A 17,127-nucleotide genomic window follows, 5' to 3' on the forward strand; every position below is an offset into this window, starting at 1 on the left:
GCTGTGAATCAATGTTTCTCCTGTACAGATACCTCAACATTCTCCCAGCCCATTTACCTTCTTCCATATTCCTTAGTCATTCTTCATAATCAATTTTACTGTGAGCTTCCCTCACTTCAAAACTAGTCCAGCCCATATCACCCTGCACAGCTTCATTTGTAGTCTTCCCGTGAACGCCCAATGCGAGACGGCCCACTGACCTTTGGTTCCCATCGAGTCCTGATTGTACCCCTGCTTTCAAGCAAACAACCACATTTCCAAAAGTAAGTCCTGGAACCATTACTCCCTTCCACATGCCCCGTAGCACCTTGTACCTATTGTATCCCCATAACGCTCTGTGCTTCATTATGGTTGCATTTCTCTTCCCCTTTACTGTTATTGTTACTGCAACGGACAAGGGGGCGCCATCATCCAGGGGTGAGTAAAAGAGGCGATAGCATGCTAGGAGAAATGAGTGCGAAGTGGGGGAGGGTGGCAGAGATGGCGCTACTTCGCGTGCTGGGAGGATTGGAATGAATGTTTGATGTTTAATGGTGCAAGGGCCAGGTATGGCCAAAGAGCGCCATGCTAGTATTAATGAGTTCGCAGTGGACTCATGGGTGCTGTGAAGTTAATGTGACGTGGCTGTAAAGGGGCCTAAAAGTGTTGGTGTAAATTGCATAAAATCTACATGTAATAAAATTATGGCAATGATTATTGACGTGTACTATGAACACTACAACGCATTGGGAAAGAATGATGCAATGTAGAAAATATGTTAAATGCTAAAATTGCCTAGAGCACTGCTGCCTCACTAGAGCCATTGAAACACAAGGGCCTAGAGGCATGTGCTATATGAAACAACTACCATCACAGCGGCATCCTCTGAAGAGAGGAGGTGCTACAAATGTATGGGGCTAATAACATGTAACACAACATCCTTCAAGAAACCTAGCACTGTGTTGGTGTCAAAGAGCGGTTCTGGGCCGAGTAACATTACAGGATTAAGGGGGATGTGCTGCTGGTATGCTAAGGGAAAATGTTTCTTTCTCTCAAATTCAGCTTCCCGACACTCCAGGAGGACATGGAGGACGGTCTTCACGCTGCATATCGGTTATTGAAGAGTATGGCAGCGGTCATATCGTTTATACATGAATAAGAGGGATGTTCGTGATTTGAATTTATTTTAAGGAAATATGTAAAACTACTACATGAGCTCTGGAGATGGAGTGACCACACATTTGCTTCTGCATAAAGGCTTTGTACGGGGCTTGTCCTGAAGGCTCCGGTCGCGAGGTGGATTCCCAAATGATGGACAGGATCCAACATCTTTAAAGCACTTGGTGTAGCGGACTGATATACTATAGTGCCGTAGTCAGGACGTGAGCCGACAAGACACCTATAAAAGTTCAAAAGACATTTCCTGTCACTGCCCCATGTTGTGCTTGATAGAAGTTTCAATAAGTTCATTGTTTTAAGGCACTTAGCCTTCAAGTATTTAATAAGCGGGATGAATGTCAGTTTTGAGTTTAATATGATGCCAAGAAACTTGTGCTCAGCACTTACAAGTAATCTGCTACCAGAGAGATCAGTAGCAGAACATGGTACTATTCCTCTCTTATTCGTGAAAAGAACGCATGCACTTTTATGTGGGCTCAATCTGAAACCGTTTTCTTCGGCCCATTTTGTACCTTTATTTAAGGCATGCTGGACATGTAGTTTGCAGATAGTTAAGTTGCATGATTTAAAACCAAGCTGCCCATCATCTACATATACAGAGCTTAGCGTTGTTCGTAGGATAGCCATGCCCAAAGAATTCATTTTCACAATAAAGAGTGTGCAGCTTAGCACACCACCTTGTGGAACACCAGTTTCCTGAGTGAACGACCTTGACAAGGCATGGCCCACCCTTACACGAAATGTGTGGTTAGAAAGGTAACTGTTGATGATACCCATAGTGGAAAGGTCTCTGATAATACCAAAGCACCATGTGGTGTCATGTGCTTTCTCCACATCAAGAAATACGAAGCGAAAAAACTGTTTGTGTATGAAGGCATCCCTTATATTTGCCTCAATACGGACAAGGTGGTCTGTGGTCGACCTGCCTTCTCTGAAACCACACTGCTAAGGATCTAGTATTCCGTTGTTCTCAAGGAAATGGATTAGGCACCGGTTTATCATCTTTTCAAAGAGCTTGCAGAGACAGCTTGTCAAAGCAATGGGTCTGTAACTACTAGGTAAGGATGGGTCCTTACCTTGTTTGAGTATGGGTATTCTTATAGCTTCTTTCCAAGGAGATGGAACATACCCAGCGGCCCAGATGACATAAAAGAGTGAGAGGAGTGTCTTCTGTGTTTCAGGGTGGAGATACTTGATCATTTCATATAGAGTATGATACGGTCACCACCTGCTGCTGAGCTGTTGCAACAAGCAAGAGAATTTTTAAGCTCAGCTAAACTGAACGGGCGGTTGTAGTCTTCATTTTGGGCATATTTCCGATCAAGGGGCTGTCGCTCTGCGCATTCTTTGAACATCAGGAATGATGGTGTGTAATGAGATGCACTGGAAATATATTCAGTGTTCACCCCGACAGTCTGCCTGATCTTCCAAGCCATCTGCTTGGGTACTTACTAAGGGCAAGGGGTTAGTCTCTCACCTTTTAGTTTATTCACCCTATTCCACAGTTTCGCCTCATCTTTGTAAGAATTTATGCCAGATATGTACGGCTCCCAGCTCTCTTTCTTTGCACGTCGAGGTGTTCTCCTGCCTTGTGATTTGACCTGTTTGAAATTAATAAGGTTTTCAGCTGTTGGAGAATTGCGAAACAATCCCCAAGCCTTGTTTTGATTTTTGCACGCTTTTTGACATTCGTAATTTCACCATGGGATGCGACGATTCTTTGCCAGTCCGTTATATTGTTTAATGCGTTTTGTTGCAGCGTCAATAATAAAACCAGTTAGGTATGCCACAGGATCGTCTATATTAAAATCAGAAATTTCATCGCCACCTAAACATGTCAGTTCTCAAAACAGTCCCCAGTTTGCTGATTCGAGATTCCATCGAGGGAAATTCAGGGAGCATGCATCTGGTTTTGTTAGCTTTAATATAATTGGGAAGTGGTCACTCCCATAGGGGTTCTTGAGAACAGACCACTCCAGGTACGGAAATAGTGAGCTCGAAACTATGCTCAAGTCTAACGAGTATGTTTTATGTGTAACATTGTAGTATGTTGGTTCTTTTTTGTTCAATAAACATGCACCTGAAGAAAACCGAAAATTTTCCCACGATGCCCATGGGCATCGGAACGCATGTCACCGCACAGGGGGCTATGTGCATTTAGATCCCCAACGACTACATGCGGTGGAGGAAGTTCATCGATGAAGCTTTCAAACTCTGTTTTAGTAAGTTGAGAAGAAAGGGAGACATACATCGAACTAACCATGATTAGCTTACCAAATAGCACAACTTGTACTGCAACTGCCTCGAGGGGAGTTCGGAGATTTATTTGCTGACATGCAACGCCCTTATCGACTATTATGGCTACACCCCCCGAGGAGGTGAATGCATCCTCACGGTCTTTGCAGAAAGTGGCATAGTGCCTTATAAAGTTTGTCTGTGTTAATTTTAGGTGTGTCTCTTGAACACACAGCAACTTGGGACTGTGTTTGTGGAGTAGTTCCCTAATGTCGTCGAGGCTATGTAGAAGTCCTCGTACATTCCACTGTAGTATTTGTGTTTCCGTTATGATAAATGTGTTTGGTGCTGTGTGTTTAAGAGACTGAGATTAGCTCACGGGCCCTTTGGAGGAGCCGTGACGCGAGTTTTGTCTTTTTTGGAGTGATCGAGAGAGGCTCGTCGCTCCTTTGGCGCTAATGGCTCCGCCTGGCTGGTAGTTGTGTCCAGCGCCTCTTGCGAGGCGCTGGACACACGCTCGTCCGAGTGTTTTGTTTGACATGAAGGCCTCGACACATTGGGCGAGACTTTTGAGGCCACCTGCCTGGAGGTGGATGGCCCTTCTGCTGAAGTGGCCGAGCAACGCTAGCTGCAACCGCCGCGGGGGCAGATGGCGTAACTGCCGACTCACTGCTTGTGGGTCGGACAGCCGCCGGAAGCTGCTGTGTCGCTGCCCCTGACGAGTCACATCGGCAAAGGTGTTCTTGGGCAGGTATGAAACCCGCCTGCATGCCTCCTTGAAACTTGTGTTTTCTTTGACTGTGATTGTAACAATTTCCTTTTCCTTTTTCCAGGACGGGCACGACCGCGAGTACGTGGCATGCTCCCTGCCACAGTTTACACAGTGGAGAGTGTTCTCGCAAGATTCGGAGGTGTGTTCATGGACACTGCATTTCGCACAAGTTTGGCAGCCTCGGCAGCTCTGCGAGCTGTGGCCGAAACGCTGGCATTTGAAACATCGGAGGGGATTTGGCACATATGGCCTAACACGGAGCTTGATGTACCCGACCTCGATTGACTCGGGCAGGACAGTTGAACCAAAAGTGATGATTAGGTGCTTCATCTGAATCTCTTTGCCATACAGTCTCATCTTAATTCTTCTGACATTGATCACATTTTGCTCACTGAAGCCCTCCAGGAGTTCCGCTTCAGTCAGCTCAAGCAAATCATCGTCCAACACAAGATCGCGGGTGGTTTTCATTGTACAGTGCGGGGTATTGTTATGCGGGTCTCCTCGAATGACACTAGTTTCGGTAGTTTTTCATATCGCTTCTGATCGCGGAGCTCTAAGAGGAGGTCACCGCTTGCCATCCTTGACGCCATGTAACCTGGACCAAAAACATCAGTCAGGGACTTTGAAACAAGGAACGGTGAAATGGTTCGCACTGGTTTGTCTGGTTTTTCTGAGTGAACTACATGAAAACGAGGTAAGTTCTGGATTTGGCATCCGAAAAACTGGAAGACATCTTCGGTGCGCCCTCGTTTCTGAGGGCAATCAGGAAGTGGGGGAAAGAACTTTCCATGAAAATACATAAAAACTCGGCAACAGTGCCAACCACCCACCACGGAGACCAACGGGGGGACGTGGCAGAGCTTGAGTACAAGTGTGCACGACGCCAGTCGTACGCCGTCACTATAACCAAATATGGTGTACCCAAGGTAGGATAGCCACACAAGGTTAACCCTTGCCGCCAAGGAGAAAGGAAGTAAATAGAAGAGAGAAGAAGACAGGAAAGGCCACAAAGTGAGAGAGAAAGACGAAGATCGGGGAGAAGGACAGGAAAAGGCGACTGCCGATTTCCCCCAGGTGGGTCAGCCTGGAGGTACCGTCTACGTGAAGCAGAGGCCAAAGAGGTGTGTTGCCTCCGCTGGGGGGCCTTAACAGTCCAAACACCCGGCATCGGCTCAACCCCCAGGATCCCCTTTTCCACGGACACGGCTGAGCCGCACACGGTTATACCCGGGAGGGTCCAACCCTCGTGTGCTCGGGTACATGGTGTCACAACACACCAAATGCCTGCTGATGCAGACGTCCCTGCGGTGGGTAGGAGAATGGGAAGGGGGGGGAGGAAGTGGCAGGTCAGTGGGCACTACTGCACCAGCTGCGGCGGCCGCGTGCGTCCTATCTTGGAGGCAATCTGCATTGGTTTCAAAGGCTAGCCGACCGGTTATTTACCCATTTATTTCATGTTCCTTCTGCGGGTTCATTCCATGTAGTTTTATTTCACGTTTATATTTCGTGTTTCTACTGTAATCAATGTATTAATAGTTGTATTTCAAGTGCAAGTGCTATATTTTACATGCACAAGTTTCTGTCATCCCCCCACCCTATGTGATTTCCTCGCACGAGGGACCTTAAGGGTATTGTAAATTTAAAAACATTGCAATTTAAAAACAAGCTACACCCCAATCCGTTTTACTTGGCTTGTACTACAGACCCCCGCAAAGAAACCCTGATTTCCCTGGCAAACTTAATTCCGTACTAATTGAACTTTCAACCAAGCACCCTAATACACATATAATTTTGTTTGGTGACTTTAATTTTCCAAACATTGATTGGCCTAACCTAACTGTTGACGGAGGATGCCACAGCGAGGCAATCGAGTTTATAAATGTTTGCCTTAATTTTAACCTTACTCAAATCATATCCAAACCAACCCGTGTAACCCAAGATTGTGAAAGCATTTTAGACTTAATACTAACCAGTATCCCTGAAACCATAAAATCCATCTCATACTTGCCAGAAATAAGTGACCACAAAGTAGTTCAAACCGACTTTATAATTACTCCACTAAAACGACAAACCACCAAAAAGACCATACGACTCTACGACAAGGGAAATTACACCGCTATAAATAACGAACTAAATCATTTTCTTCCAATATTCCAAGAAATTTTTCATTGTCGCTCAGTGCATGAAAACTGGACGCTATTTAAGGATAAAATAGATATATTAGTCAACAAATTCAACCCTAAATTTAGTTTCCCTGCCTGCTCTCAAAAACCATGGTTTACTAAAACACTTACAAGACTAGAAAACAAGAAAAAACCGGCGTTGTGCCGGCGCCGAAAGTCGCCAGCCTGCGGGACTGCTGAATCTGATTGACCCACCTGGCAAACCTTTCGACCAGGTCGGCATGGATCTTCTGGACCCGTTTTCACTGTCATCTTCTGGCAACAGGTGGATAATCGTCGCCACAGACTATTTAACGCGGTATGCTGAGACAAAGGCGTTGCCTCGAGGCACAGCTTCCGAGGTTGCCCAGTTTTTCATACAGAGCATCGTCCTACGACATGGCGCCCCATCGCACGTCATCACAGACCGAGGCAAAGCCTTTACAGCGCAGCTCATTGAAGACGTTTTTAAACTCAGCTGCACAACCCATCGAAGGACAACTGCCTATCATCCCCAGACAAATGGCTTGACCGAACGACTGAACAAAACGATCACTGACATGCTGTCTATGTACGTAGACGTACAGCACAAGACGTGGGACGAGATACTCCCATACGTAATGCTTGCCTATAATACTGCTACGCAAGAAACAAGCACGCTTCACGCCGTTTTACCTCGTTTACGGCCGTGAAGTGCAGACTATGTTAGAAGCAATGCTGCCATGCGACAACATCGATCACCTCGATCTCGCCCAAGATGCCGAACTCTTCGTGCAGCACGCGGAAGAAGCCAGTCAGCTTGCCCGAGTGCACATAAAGAAACAACAGAGCATCGATGCGCAACGTTACAATCTCCGCCATCGACAAGTCGAGTTCCAACCTGGCGATCATGTTTTGGTCTGGACTCCCGTGCGCCGAAAAGGACTATCTGAGAAGCTTTTGAGTTGCTACTTCGGACCTTACAAAGTGTTGAAGCGAATTAGGGACGTGAATTACGAAGTTCTACCTGATGGAAGCCAGCCTCCCCGACGTCAAAAACCACAATCTGAGATTGTGCTTGTTGTGCGGTTGAAACCGTACCATAGCCCCTAAAATTCGACGTTTTCAGCCGCTTAGGTTAGTTTTTGTTGTTGCTCGTCCCTCAGTGCCTTGTGACTACATCGCACGCCACAGTGATGTGATGTGTGCTTATGTGTTCGTCCTAGACCATCTCGGCGCTCTCACGTCAAGCCTATGTATGTTTTCATTCTTTTATTATTATTATTTTTTTTTTGAAGAGGGGGTAGTGCCACATGGTGTGGCACAGCAAGGAGACTGAAGAGGAAGAGAACTAGGTTCGTCTCGGCATCGCGCGTCAGCGGTTAGGTTTCGTGAAGTACAAATGCCTGCATCCCCATTCAGCGTGTATACTTCGGCAGGGTATACGCGACAATATAGCTGTCTCATAATTTGTTCTTGCTATCAATGCTTCGGCTGTGATTCTTTCACGGCACTGCACAGCATGGGATCAAAATTAAATAAACGATAGCTTCCCTGTAGATCAAAAGAATATACTACAGTTGATTATAATACTCAAAAATAGACCATATTCACACTACCAATCAGGTGATAGAGAAATGTGTGGAATATAACCAAAACTTATATATAGCTTTCATTTATTACGAGAAAGCGTTTGATTCAGTCGAAACCTCAGCAGTCGTGCAGGCATTACGGAATCAGTGTGTAGACGAGCCGTATGTAAAAATACTGAAAGATATCTATAGCGGCTCCACAGCCACCGTAGTCCTCCATAAAGAAAGCAACAAAATCTCAATAAAGAAAGGCGTCAGGCAGGGAGATACGATCTCTCCAATGCTATTCACAGCGTGTTTACAGGAGGTATTCAGAGACCTGGATTGGGAAGAACTGGGGAAAAGAGTTAATGGAGAATACCTTAGTAATTTGCGATTTGCTGATGATATTGCCTTGCTTAGTAACTCACGGGACCAACTGCAATGCATGCTCACTGACCTGGAGAGGCAAAGCAGAAGGGCGGGTCTAAAAATTAATCTGCAGAAAACTAAAGTAATGTTTAACAGTCTCGGAAGAGAACAGCAGTTTACGATAGGTAGCGAGGCACTGGAAGTGGTAAGAGAATACACCTACTTAGGACAGGTAGTGACTGCGGATCCGGATCATGAGACTGAAATAATCTGAAGAATAAGAATGGGTTAGGGTGCGTTTGGCAGACATTCTCAGATCATGAACAGCAGGTTGCCATTATCCCTAAAGAGAAAAGTATATAACAGCTGTGTTTTACCAGTACTCACGTACGGGGCAGAAACCTGGAGGCTTACGAAAAGGGTTCTACTTAAATTGAGGACGATGCAATGAGCTATGGAAAGAAGAATGATAGGTGTAACGTTAAGGGATGAGAAAAGAGCAGATTGGGTGAGAGAACAAACGTGAGTTAATGAGATCTCAGTTGAAATCAAGAAAAAGAAATGGGCATGGGCAGGACATGTAATGAGGAGGGAAGATAACCAATGGTCATTAAAAGGGTTACGGACTGGATTCCTAGGGAAGGGAAGCGTAGCAGGGGGCGGCAGAAAGTTAGGTGGGCAGATGAGATTAAGAAGTTTGCAGGGACAACATGGCTACAATTAGTACATGACCGGGGTGGTTGGAGAAGCATGCGAGAGGCCTTTGCCCTGCAGTGGGCGTAACGAGGCTGATGATGATGACGATAAGTTTAAATATGATTACTGCTCTCATAGCAACAATTACGTGGCCTTCATTTAGAATATGTTGGCTGTCATGTGAATTAAACGTAAGCAATTTTATGTGGCACAAGGTGCACATTTTACAATGTCCCATGAACTAGAACCTCCTACACCAGTCATTAAAGGGACACTAAAGGTTAATATTAAGTCAACGTGGACTGTTGAAATACCATCCCAGAAACCTCGAAACGCTTGGTTCGTGCGAAGAAGAGACTTATTTTAAGAGAAAATGCGTTCTGAAGCGTCCACATACCTCTAGCGCAGTTCAAATCACCCGCCCTCCGATCGAGGAGTATTGACGTCATGGTCTCATAGTGATGTTGCGCCGTCGGTGAGTAAAACGGCTCTGGCAGATGGCGCTACGACTTTTCTGTACAAAACGCAAACGCGCGGCCAGAAACAGAGCCAAGACAGAGCCGACAGCAGCGCGAAAGCGGAACTATGGTGGCTAGCAGAAGGGAAAGTGCACGACGATAAGCTGGTTCTTTATTTTATGACGCCAACTTCGATGCTCATTGCAATGGATGACCTGACAACGACACATTAGGTGGCGATGCTGGGCTCGAGTTCAGCGATTTAAGCACTGATGAACGTGACCTTCTGTTGAGGGCTCGCGCTGCCGGCGTCGTTGCGTACTACTACGACAACGGCCTGCTTTGAAAGGCACTCCACGCGACTTCAGTAAGTCGGCGTTGAACTCGTAATCCTCTGGACGAAAGTGCAGCGAGCATACGACGTTACTTTTCGGCTCCTTGCCAGCGCGCTGTGGCAGAGGTACGGCACTTAACCACTTCGAACGGAGAGGTTCACTCGTTGGCACACATGTGATAAGTAACGTTGGATTCGCCGCTGCAACTGCCCTTGGCCTAGTTCCGCGGACCGTTCAGGCATCCCACGACATCACATGGACGTGGCATTCGCGCTCCTTGTTCCAAATGCAAGTTTCGCGAGCCAGCAGGACCACTGCAGCACGACGCGATAAAGAAACAACTGAAACTCCAAAGCGCGCACGGCGCAAGGTCGAGCGCGCAGAGTCGAGCGAAAACGAAACCTTTCGATCACCCATGCTACTCAAGGGTTATGTCAAAATGTTATTTTTTTTTTTAGAATCGAATAGAAGTAGACAAGTACCATTTTCTTCCATCTTGTAATCTAATGAAATGATCTTTTTAATACGAGTAGTTGAGTACTAGTGACATAAATTATGATGAGGAGTGCTTTCGTCATCGGCTAGTACCGGAATGTCGCTGGGGGGTCTCAAATCGTGTCATGCATTTACCTCAATTTCTCGGTTACTAAAGCTTTGTTCGCAATTATATTGACGCCTTAGACGTTCTAGAGCATTGCTTCATCACTTTAACTTGACTTTCTGGTAACCTTTAGTGTCCCTTTAAGCATAGGGTGCCAGTGCACCACAGAGAAAAGCCCGCGAGGGTTTCAAAATGAAGCTGGCAAGACCCAGCACAAGTGATGATTACAGAGTGACAGTTGATCAATATGTGACAAGCGTGCTTTGTCTACTTGCATTTCGATCATATCAAACTGCAGCTGTGGCTATTGCGGCTAGAATATAGCACTATAGTACGGCCCCGCGGAGCGGGTCATGTGGCAGCCACTAGCGCACCAAGGTGATGCGTTAAGCTGAATCGCAGCACGCACCTTGCAACGGCCACCGCCGATCCACGACTGGCAGGGCGAGCCGTGGGGTGCCGGATGCGGCTCGGCAAAGCAGCGGCCGCTGAGTTGCGAAGCCCAGTTCACACTTGCGGCAGCGACGCCGCCGCTACAGCAGCATCCGCGCCTGCGCTGCTGCGAGGCCCACGCGTATGCGGCGGCGCAGCCGTGAGCGTACGGCGCTTGATGAGGCGGCGGCGGAGAGCAACAGCACGGGGTGGGCGGAGGCGAGGACGCGGCGGCGGCAGCGATCCACGGCTGCGCGGCGGCCGCCATGACGGCGAGCAAGTGCGGGTCGCACGCGTCCAGGCTGCGGCGCTCTTCGGCCCAGGGCTGGCGCGCGTGCGAGGGAGACCTACCGCGCTCGTGGTCCGAGCTACGCGCGGGACGGCGCCGGCGCGGGGGCCTGCTCCTCCAGTCGGCGCCGCTGCTCCACGAGTCCGCGGCATCGGTGGCGGAGGGTCGCTGGTGCGTCGTCGCCGCCGCCGTCGGCTGGTGCCGCGGAGTGGGAGTGCTCGTGCCACCGTCTTCGTCGTCGTCGTCGTCGTCATCGTCCGCGCCTCCGCGGCCGTCGAGGTGGTCGAGCCGGCGGCGCGCCTGTGACCGCTGCAGCGACGCTGACCACGGGGTCGAGTAGCCCGACGTGCTGGGAGAAGAGTTGGCCGGGTCCTCGCTCGTCATATCGACGACGGCGCCGACTTCGGCCGAGGTCCACGCCCGTCGGCTTAGGCTAGACTGCAGGCGGGGACCGTAGTACATAGCGCTCAGCGGTCACGCCAACCATCGTCGTTTCCCTGGTCGAACTTGCCCGCGCTGAGGTCCTCTAAGCGGACACGTCTTGCATTCGGTCAGCTTAACACGGCCGCCAGGAAAACCGGGCTATTGGTGTTGTCTTCTTTAACACAATTTTTACAATTTTCCGTCGGGCAGTGACAGCCCCTCGAAGGGTGTCCGAACTGCAGTCTTCGCTGCTACACACACGAGCACCGATGTCCACACGCACCTCCTCTATAGATGTAGTTGACGCACCAAACGTTCGCCAAAGAAGCCAGCAATGGAATGGGCCACCTGTCGAAATTTCAGCGAGGGGGTCGCACCTCCTTCGTCGCAGAGCGCAGTGGTCGAGTTTCTGTCGCAGTATATGAAGATGTGCGCAGTTATGACTAGAGCGCACGTCTCGTCGGCAGTTCATCAGGAGAGAGCGTCCGCACCGTGCAGCGTCATTTCGAGTCGCTGGAAGGGGGTATCTCGAGCAGACGACGTCATCTCACTCTGGGCTCCGCCGTGCTCCGTGTCATGATCGACGACTGCATCGGGATCCCCCACCGTCCGGCGCGATCACCTGGCGGGGGGCTCCGGCCCCTTCGTCGGAAAGTGCAGGCGTCTCACACTCGAGCGGGCCACGCCACGCCGCTCCACGCCACGCCGCTCCACATCGGCATCGCCGGGAGCGGCGCCGTCCACATCACGCTGACGGTATCCAGCCCACCGTGCGCTGGTTGCCCCCTATCTGCGTCCCAATCGCGTCAAAGACGCTCCGCCACTTGAGTCGGCGGCTCCCGGCGACATTTGGGGACTATAAAAAGGAAGTTCCCGTCCAGCATGCGCACGAGGCGAGCGTCTCACGGCGGGAAGCAGGCGGCCAGGCGCATCGAGTCGATATCGGTCGGTTCGTCGGCGTTTTTCGAAAAGTACAGCGAACGCGGCGCGCGAGCGCGCGCTGAACGCGCGACGTCAGCCCTTCGCGAGTGGGGGAGGGTAGGGGGTGAGTGTTCCACGCTTCTTCTCGCTGACGCCTTCGCCGATGAGGGCGAGGGGCGGCGCTCTAAGTTTAGCCCACGCGGGGTCCACGCTCCTCAAATAGAGCCCCGGATCCGGGCAGCTTCCTCGCCACCCCTGCCGCCCTCACCTGCGCGGGTTGCACACCGTCCACGTGTGTATCGCTTTCGAACGGCGGGCCTGTCCGAGCCGATCGGGAGCGGACCGATCTTCGACGCCCGTGCAAGCGCGGCTTTCCAGGGATCGGACGTGTTCGGCGGGGCGAGCAGACCGCCGCTGCAGAGACGGACGTCGCCGACGACGTCTCCGCGCGCGCCTCTCTCGCCCACCGTTGCGCGGCGGCGCTCCTTAAAAGGTACCGTTATTTCAGGTTGAGGGCCTTTCCTTCCCGGGCGCTCTCGACGCTATTCGATTACCACGCTCCAGTGCTGCGAGCTGGATGTCTGCTTCCGTGGGCGCAGCGACAGGCAGCGCCAATACGCAGAGGGTTTCAGCGAACACTTTCAAAAATATGTAAAGGTTGCCTATGGCAGATAGCACAATTCTAGTTCATGGGCTGGTCTACTCGAAGAGGCGGACATTACTCGCACAAAAAAGACTTAAATGCACAGTCGACTAATTAACAAAAAATTAATAAAGTTTTGAAGTAATCAATTTGCCGCCGACATTGCAATTTACAAATTCTAGTCGTGGAGTTCGCAGCGTGGATCCACTTGGAATAAATTCTCAAGATGACATTAACTCCCGAACTTTACAGAGAAATGCATTGGCGCTCCAGTTACTTTTGTGCTTCGATGCATAAAACGACGTTTCGTTAAGAAAGTGAGTGAAACGACAGTGCATTTATCCGCAAAGTCCGGGAAATAATATCTCGACACTGGTGTCAACACGACAATTCGTTCCAAGCGGACCCGCCTTGCGAAGTCCACGGCTAGAATCTGTAAATTGCAACATATGGGCCGTACAGTGATTAGATAAAACTTGTCTTTTTTTTTCAGTAAGTCGATTATGCATTTCAATCTTTCTTTTTGTGCAAGTAATGCCCACCTCTTCGAACTCGTGAACTAGAATTGTGCTATCTGCCAGAGGCAACCTTTACATATTTTTGAAAGTGTTCGCTGAAACACCCGGTACGTATGCGACGCGCGTCGTCGAGCCGCGATGGATTCGTGGTGACACATCCACAGACGTGTGCGCCTGAAATCTTTCTCGAAGTTATATACTCGAAACGACACCGCGAGAGCACATACAGTGCTAACAAGGAAGATGAAAAGATTCGCCAAGTTCAAGACCGCAGCAGAGTCTAAAGGAATGGCCTCGTCGAGGGAGAAGAAACGCCTTGTACAGCGATAGGTAACCGACGGTGAACACACGCAGTTAAGACTACTGTTCATTAAAAGTAAACATCGGTATCGGCACTCGGAGACAAGCGTAAAGATTCCGGGACCCGCGTTTGCACATCTCTCAGCACTCGTAGGCTGCAAGTTGAACTTAGCTGCGAGGTTACCTCGGCGCTCGGTCACCATTGAATCCTTTATCATTCGCCGTACGAGCACTTTTCTTTTTTTTCTACGCGACAAGCGCACTCAAGACTTGACTCGAAACGGGGTTTCCTCTGTGCGCTTGTCGCATGCCTTATAGTGCAGCGTCGGATTAATGCCGTGGCATACACGTCGTTTAATTACGCACAGGAGACGAATCAAATCCGAATCCGCGTCGTGCCAAAGCAGTCGTAACTGCTGCAGTGATACCGCCGTCGTCTTATTGCGCACGTGCAGCACGCGTGTGCTCTTCGTCAACGGCGGCAGACAGCACGCGTGGCTGTCAACTCGGATACGTGAAGGCGGCGAGTGCGAATATGCAAAGCAGGCGCCAGGCAAATTCTGACATTCAGAAGATGAGCGGAAAATAGCCTTCGGCGTGCTCCAAGCCGCGCGCAAGCAGCTTCTGGAAGTACGGAGACACTACTCGGTCGGGAACTATTCAGTCTACATATAACGGATACATACGCCATCGATTTTACACGTAGCAAGGCGATAGTGAGAAACCGCCATTTTTTTCTTTTTTTTTCTCTCTATCTTCTGTTCACCAACGTGAGAACCTCAACGACAATTTGGTGCGGTTTAAGCGGCGCGTGCAGCAATGAACTATAGCGCACTTTGCTATAGGCGTGCCTTGTGTAACGTTTTGTGGGCTTGCCGTGATGTGCGCAGCTGTAGGATTTTAATTCCTATCACCTAGTTTTTAAGCATAACGGAGACGTTCCCGGGAACTGGCATAAGGTGCCTATAAATATATGTATATTTCGGCTGATCCACCAGCCGAAACGTCAGTCAGTGCAATATACTGTGCTTATTCAACTTACTCTTTTCTTCATTTTACTACTGGAGCCAGCGTGATGTCCTCAAGCATATATATATATATATATATATATATATATATATATATATATATATATATATATATGAGTCTATAGGGATCTTAAAACTGGCATCGGTCTTAGAGACATCTTGCGGCGCAATGCTCAGAAATAGCACGCTGGTCCAAACGTTCGTATACAATGCGCGGCTCGACAAAAAAAAAAATAATAATAAGACACGAAAACGCCATCGCGATTTTTACGTCTTCCGATGGCCCGACCCGTTTGCGCCAACCACAGATCAGCGAAATGCAGTCTTTCAATGCAACAAGAGCTCTTGGGGTAAAACTGCGCCACGTGTTATCGCAACAGGCGGTTTTTTTTTTTCTTTTTCGGACACGCCTCCGCTGCAATGACACTGTCCGTTATCGCGGGTGCTACACACACTAAACTTGTCCACTATAACTATTTTCTTATATATGCTTCACCTTCAGCGCTACGTCCACTGCAATAGCAGGGAAACTTGACGCTTGTGGATGAATGCCTATATTGGAGAAACAACCAGTGCTAAAGCACTCGAGAGCGAAATAAGCTACACACACAGCCTGGGATACAGCGATGCTATTTGCCCGGGGCGGTGGGTTCCTGTGGAGGCCGAATTCTAACTGTTGCATTGGTGAATAAAAGTTACAAACAGAGATAAGGTGCCTCAGAAAGGCCGACACCGGTCGCTGTCGCCGACAACGACCGCACGTGACGTCACCCTATTCTAACCTGTTGAGACTAGCCTGCGGAGGATTACAAGGACGCCTTTGACGAAGAGAGGAACCCCTATCGAAACCTGCAGGCACCTTATCCCTGCTTGTAACTTTTATTTCACAGTGTGCCAGTACTTCACTGCCGGCCCCCTTTTTGATTTTGCATTGAGGGAGGCGCACAAAATATATCGGTCGTTGTAGTGATAAACATTCTGAGTTTATTTACGCGCGCTTCATTCTTTTGTACAAAAAGAGCCTCCTTGTAGCGTTAGAGAGTTTTAGAATAGGGGCCCCAAACGTTTTGGGGCCCCAAAGAAATAGCGTCGAAGCAACTGCGCATGCGCGAGACGCAAACTGCGTTTGGGTTTTGCTTTGGGAACGCTATTTCACCGATTTAGCGGGAGCTAAAATAGCGTTCCCAAAAGCTTTGCGTCAACAAACATGGCGGCACCCATCGAAGCGACGGCTCTAATCTAGCACCAAACTGGGTTCGATTCGCGGTAATGCGTGAAGTTCGCAAGCTAGGAGAAGTGACTGCAGTTATCGCTTTCTCTCAACTAGCGTGTGTTATGAAGATTGATTCATTAGACGCCGCTGATTCCGAATTCAAGTGTAGATTTTATGGCTCGTAGGCCTAACACGGCTAAGCTTGGCTGGTGAAGGCACGTAAACTTGGTTTTGTTGCTCCAAACTAAGCACAACTAATTGTTTGCTGCTTGAAGAATAACCTCTAAATTGTAATTAAACGCGAATACACGCAAGTCAAAATTACTATTCATATCATCAGATGGTATATTTTATTTAATTATTTTTAATCGTTTTTCTTAGACGCCGTAGTGGCGCTGTCAGCGCAAGACGCTATCTGCAAACGGAAAGCCCTATTCTAAAACTCTTCACTCCTGCGTGCCCCAACGCTAACACCCGCAAAGCTCTTTGGGGCCCCAAAATATTGGGGCCCCTATTCTAAAACTCTCTATTATTCGTAGTTTTGTGGCCCCGGGGATGCATGAGAGCAACCCCGTGATTGATGCTTATGCAAACAGCCCTTGTTCGTGTGTGTAAAGAATTATTTTCGGGAGGGGTGTTGCGGGGGCAGAAGCGGCCATTTTGAGATGTTCGCTTACTTTAGTGAATGAATCAAGCACGTCGTTGAAATTAATAGCGTAAGCGATATATTGACATACACAAAGTATATCGCCGCAGCAATAATTTTGAGGCGTCAAAAACCCCCTAACTCTCCCCCTGGTTATGCCCTGAAGTTACTTGGTCCTCGCCTGCTTTAGCTCTTTTTGAACACTATACCAGCCGCCGTCTGTCTCTTTCGTACGTCCTGACTTTTATTTGATCTTCGCGCTGTTTCTGTTCAAGTCATGAACCAACCAACCCAAATGCATAAGCTTCTGCAGTTTCGGCAACTGAAGTGCCGAAACATGTCTTTGGCAGATTTCAGGCATAGATTCTCTGAAGT

At 48.8% G+C, this 17,127-nt stretch overlaps 1 protein-coding gene across 4 annotated transcripts in view; it reads right to left on the bottom strand.

Moving 5' to 3' along the window:
• The window catches only part of Liprin-beta (liprin-beta 1), a 120,295-nt gene extending 107,844 nt beyond the window's left edge, over positions 1-12,451 (bottom strand). For 2 of the 4 annotated variants that reach the window (XM_055074830.2, XM_055074828.2), the window contains exon 1: positions 10,749-12,451. In XM_055074830.2, coding sequence (XP_054930805.1) covers positions 10,749-11,522 — 774 coding nt within the window. In that variant the 5' untranslated portion in view covers positions 11,523-12,451. The remainder of the gene's footprint in view (positions 1-10,748) is intronic. The other 2 variants (XM_055074829.2, XM_050185382.3) reach the window with 2 other exon arrangements.
• Between the last annotated feature and the right edge of the window lie 4,676 nt (positions 12,452-17,127).

Source organism: Dermacentor andersoni, chromosome 4 (genome assembly GCF_023375885.2).
Source record: "Dermacentor andersoni chromosome 4, qqDerAnde1_hic_scaffold, whole genome shotgun sequence".
NCBI lineage: Eukaryota > Metazoa > Arthropoda > Arachnida > Ixodida > Ixodidae > Dermacentor > Dermacentor andersoni.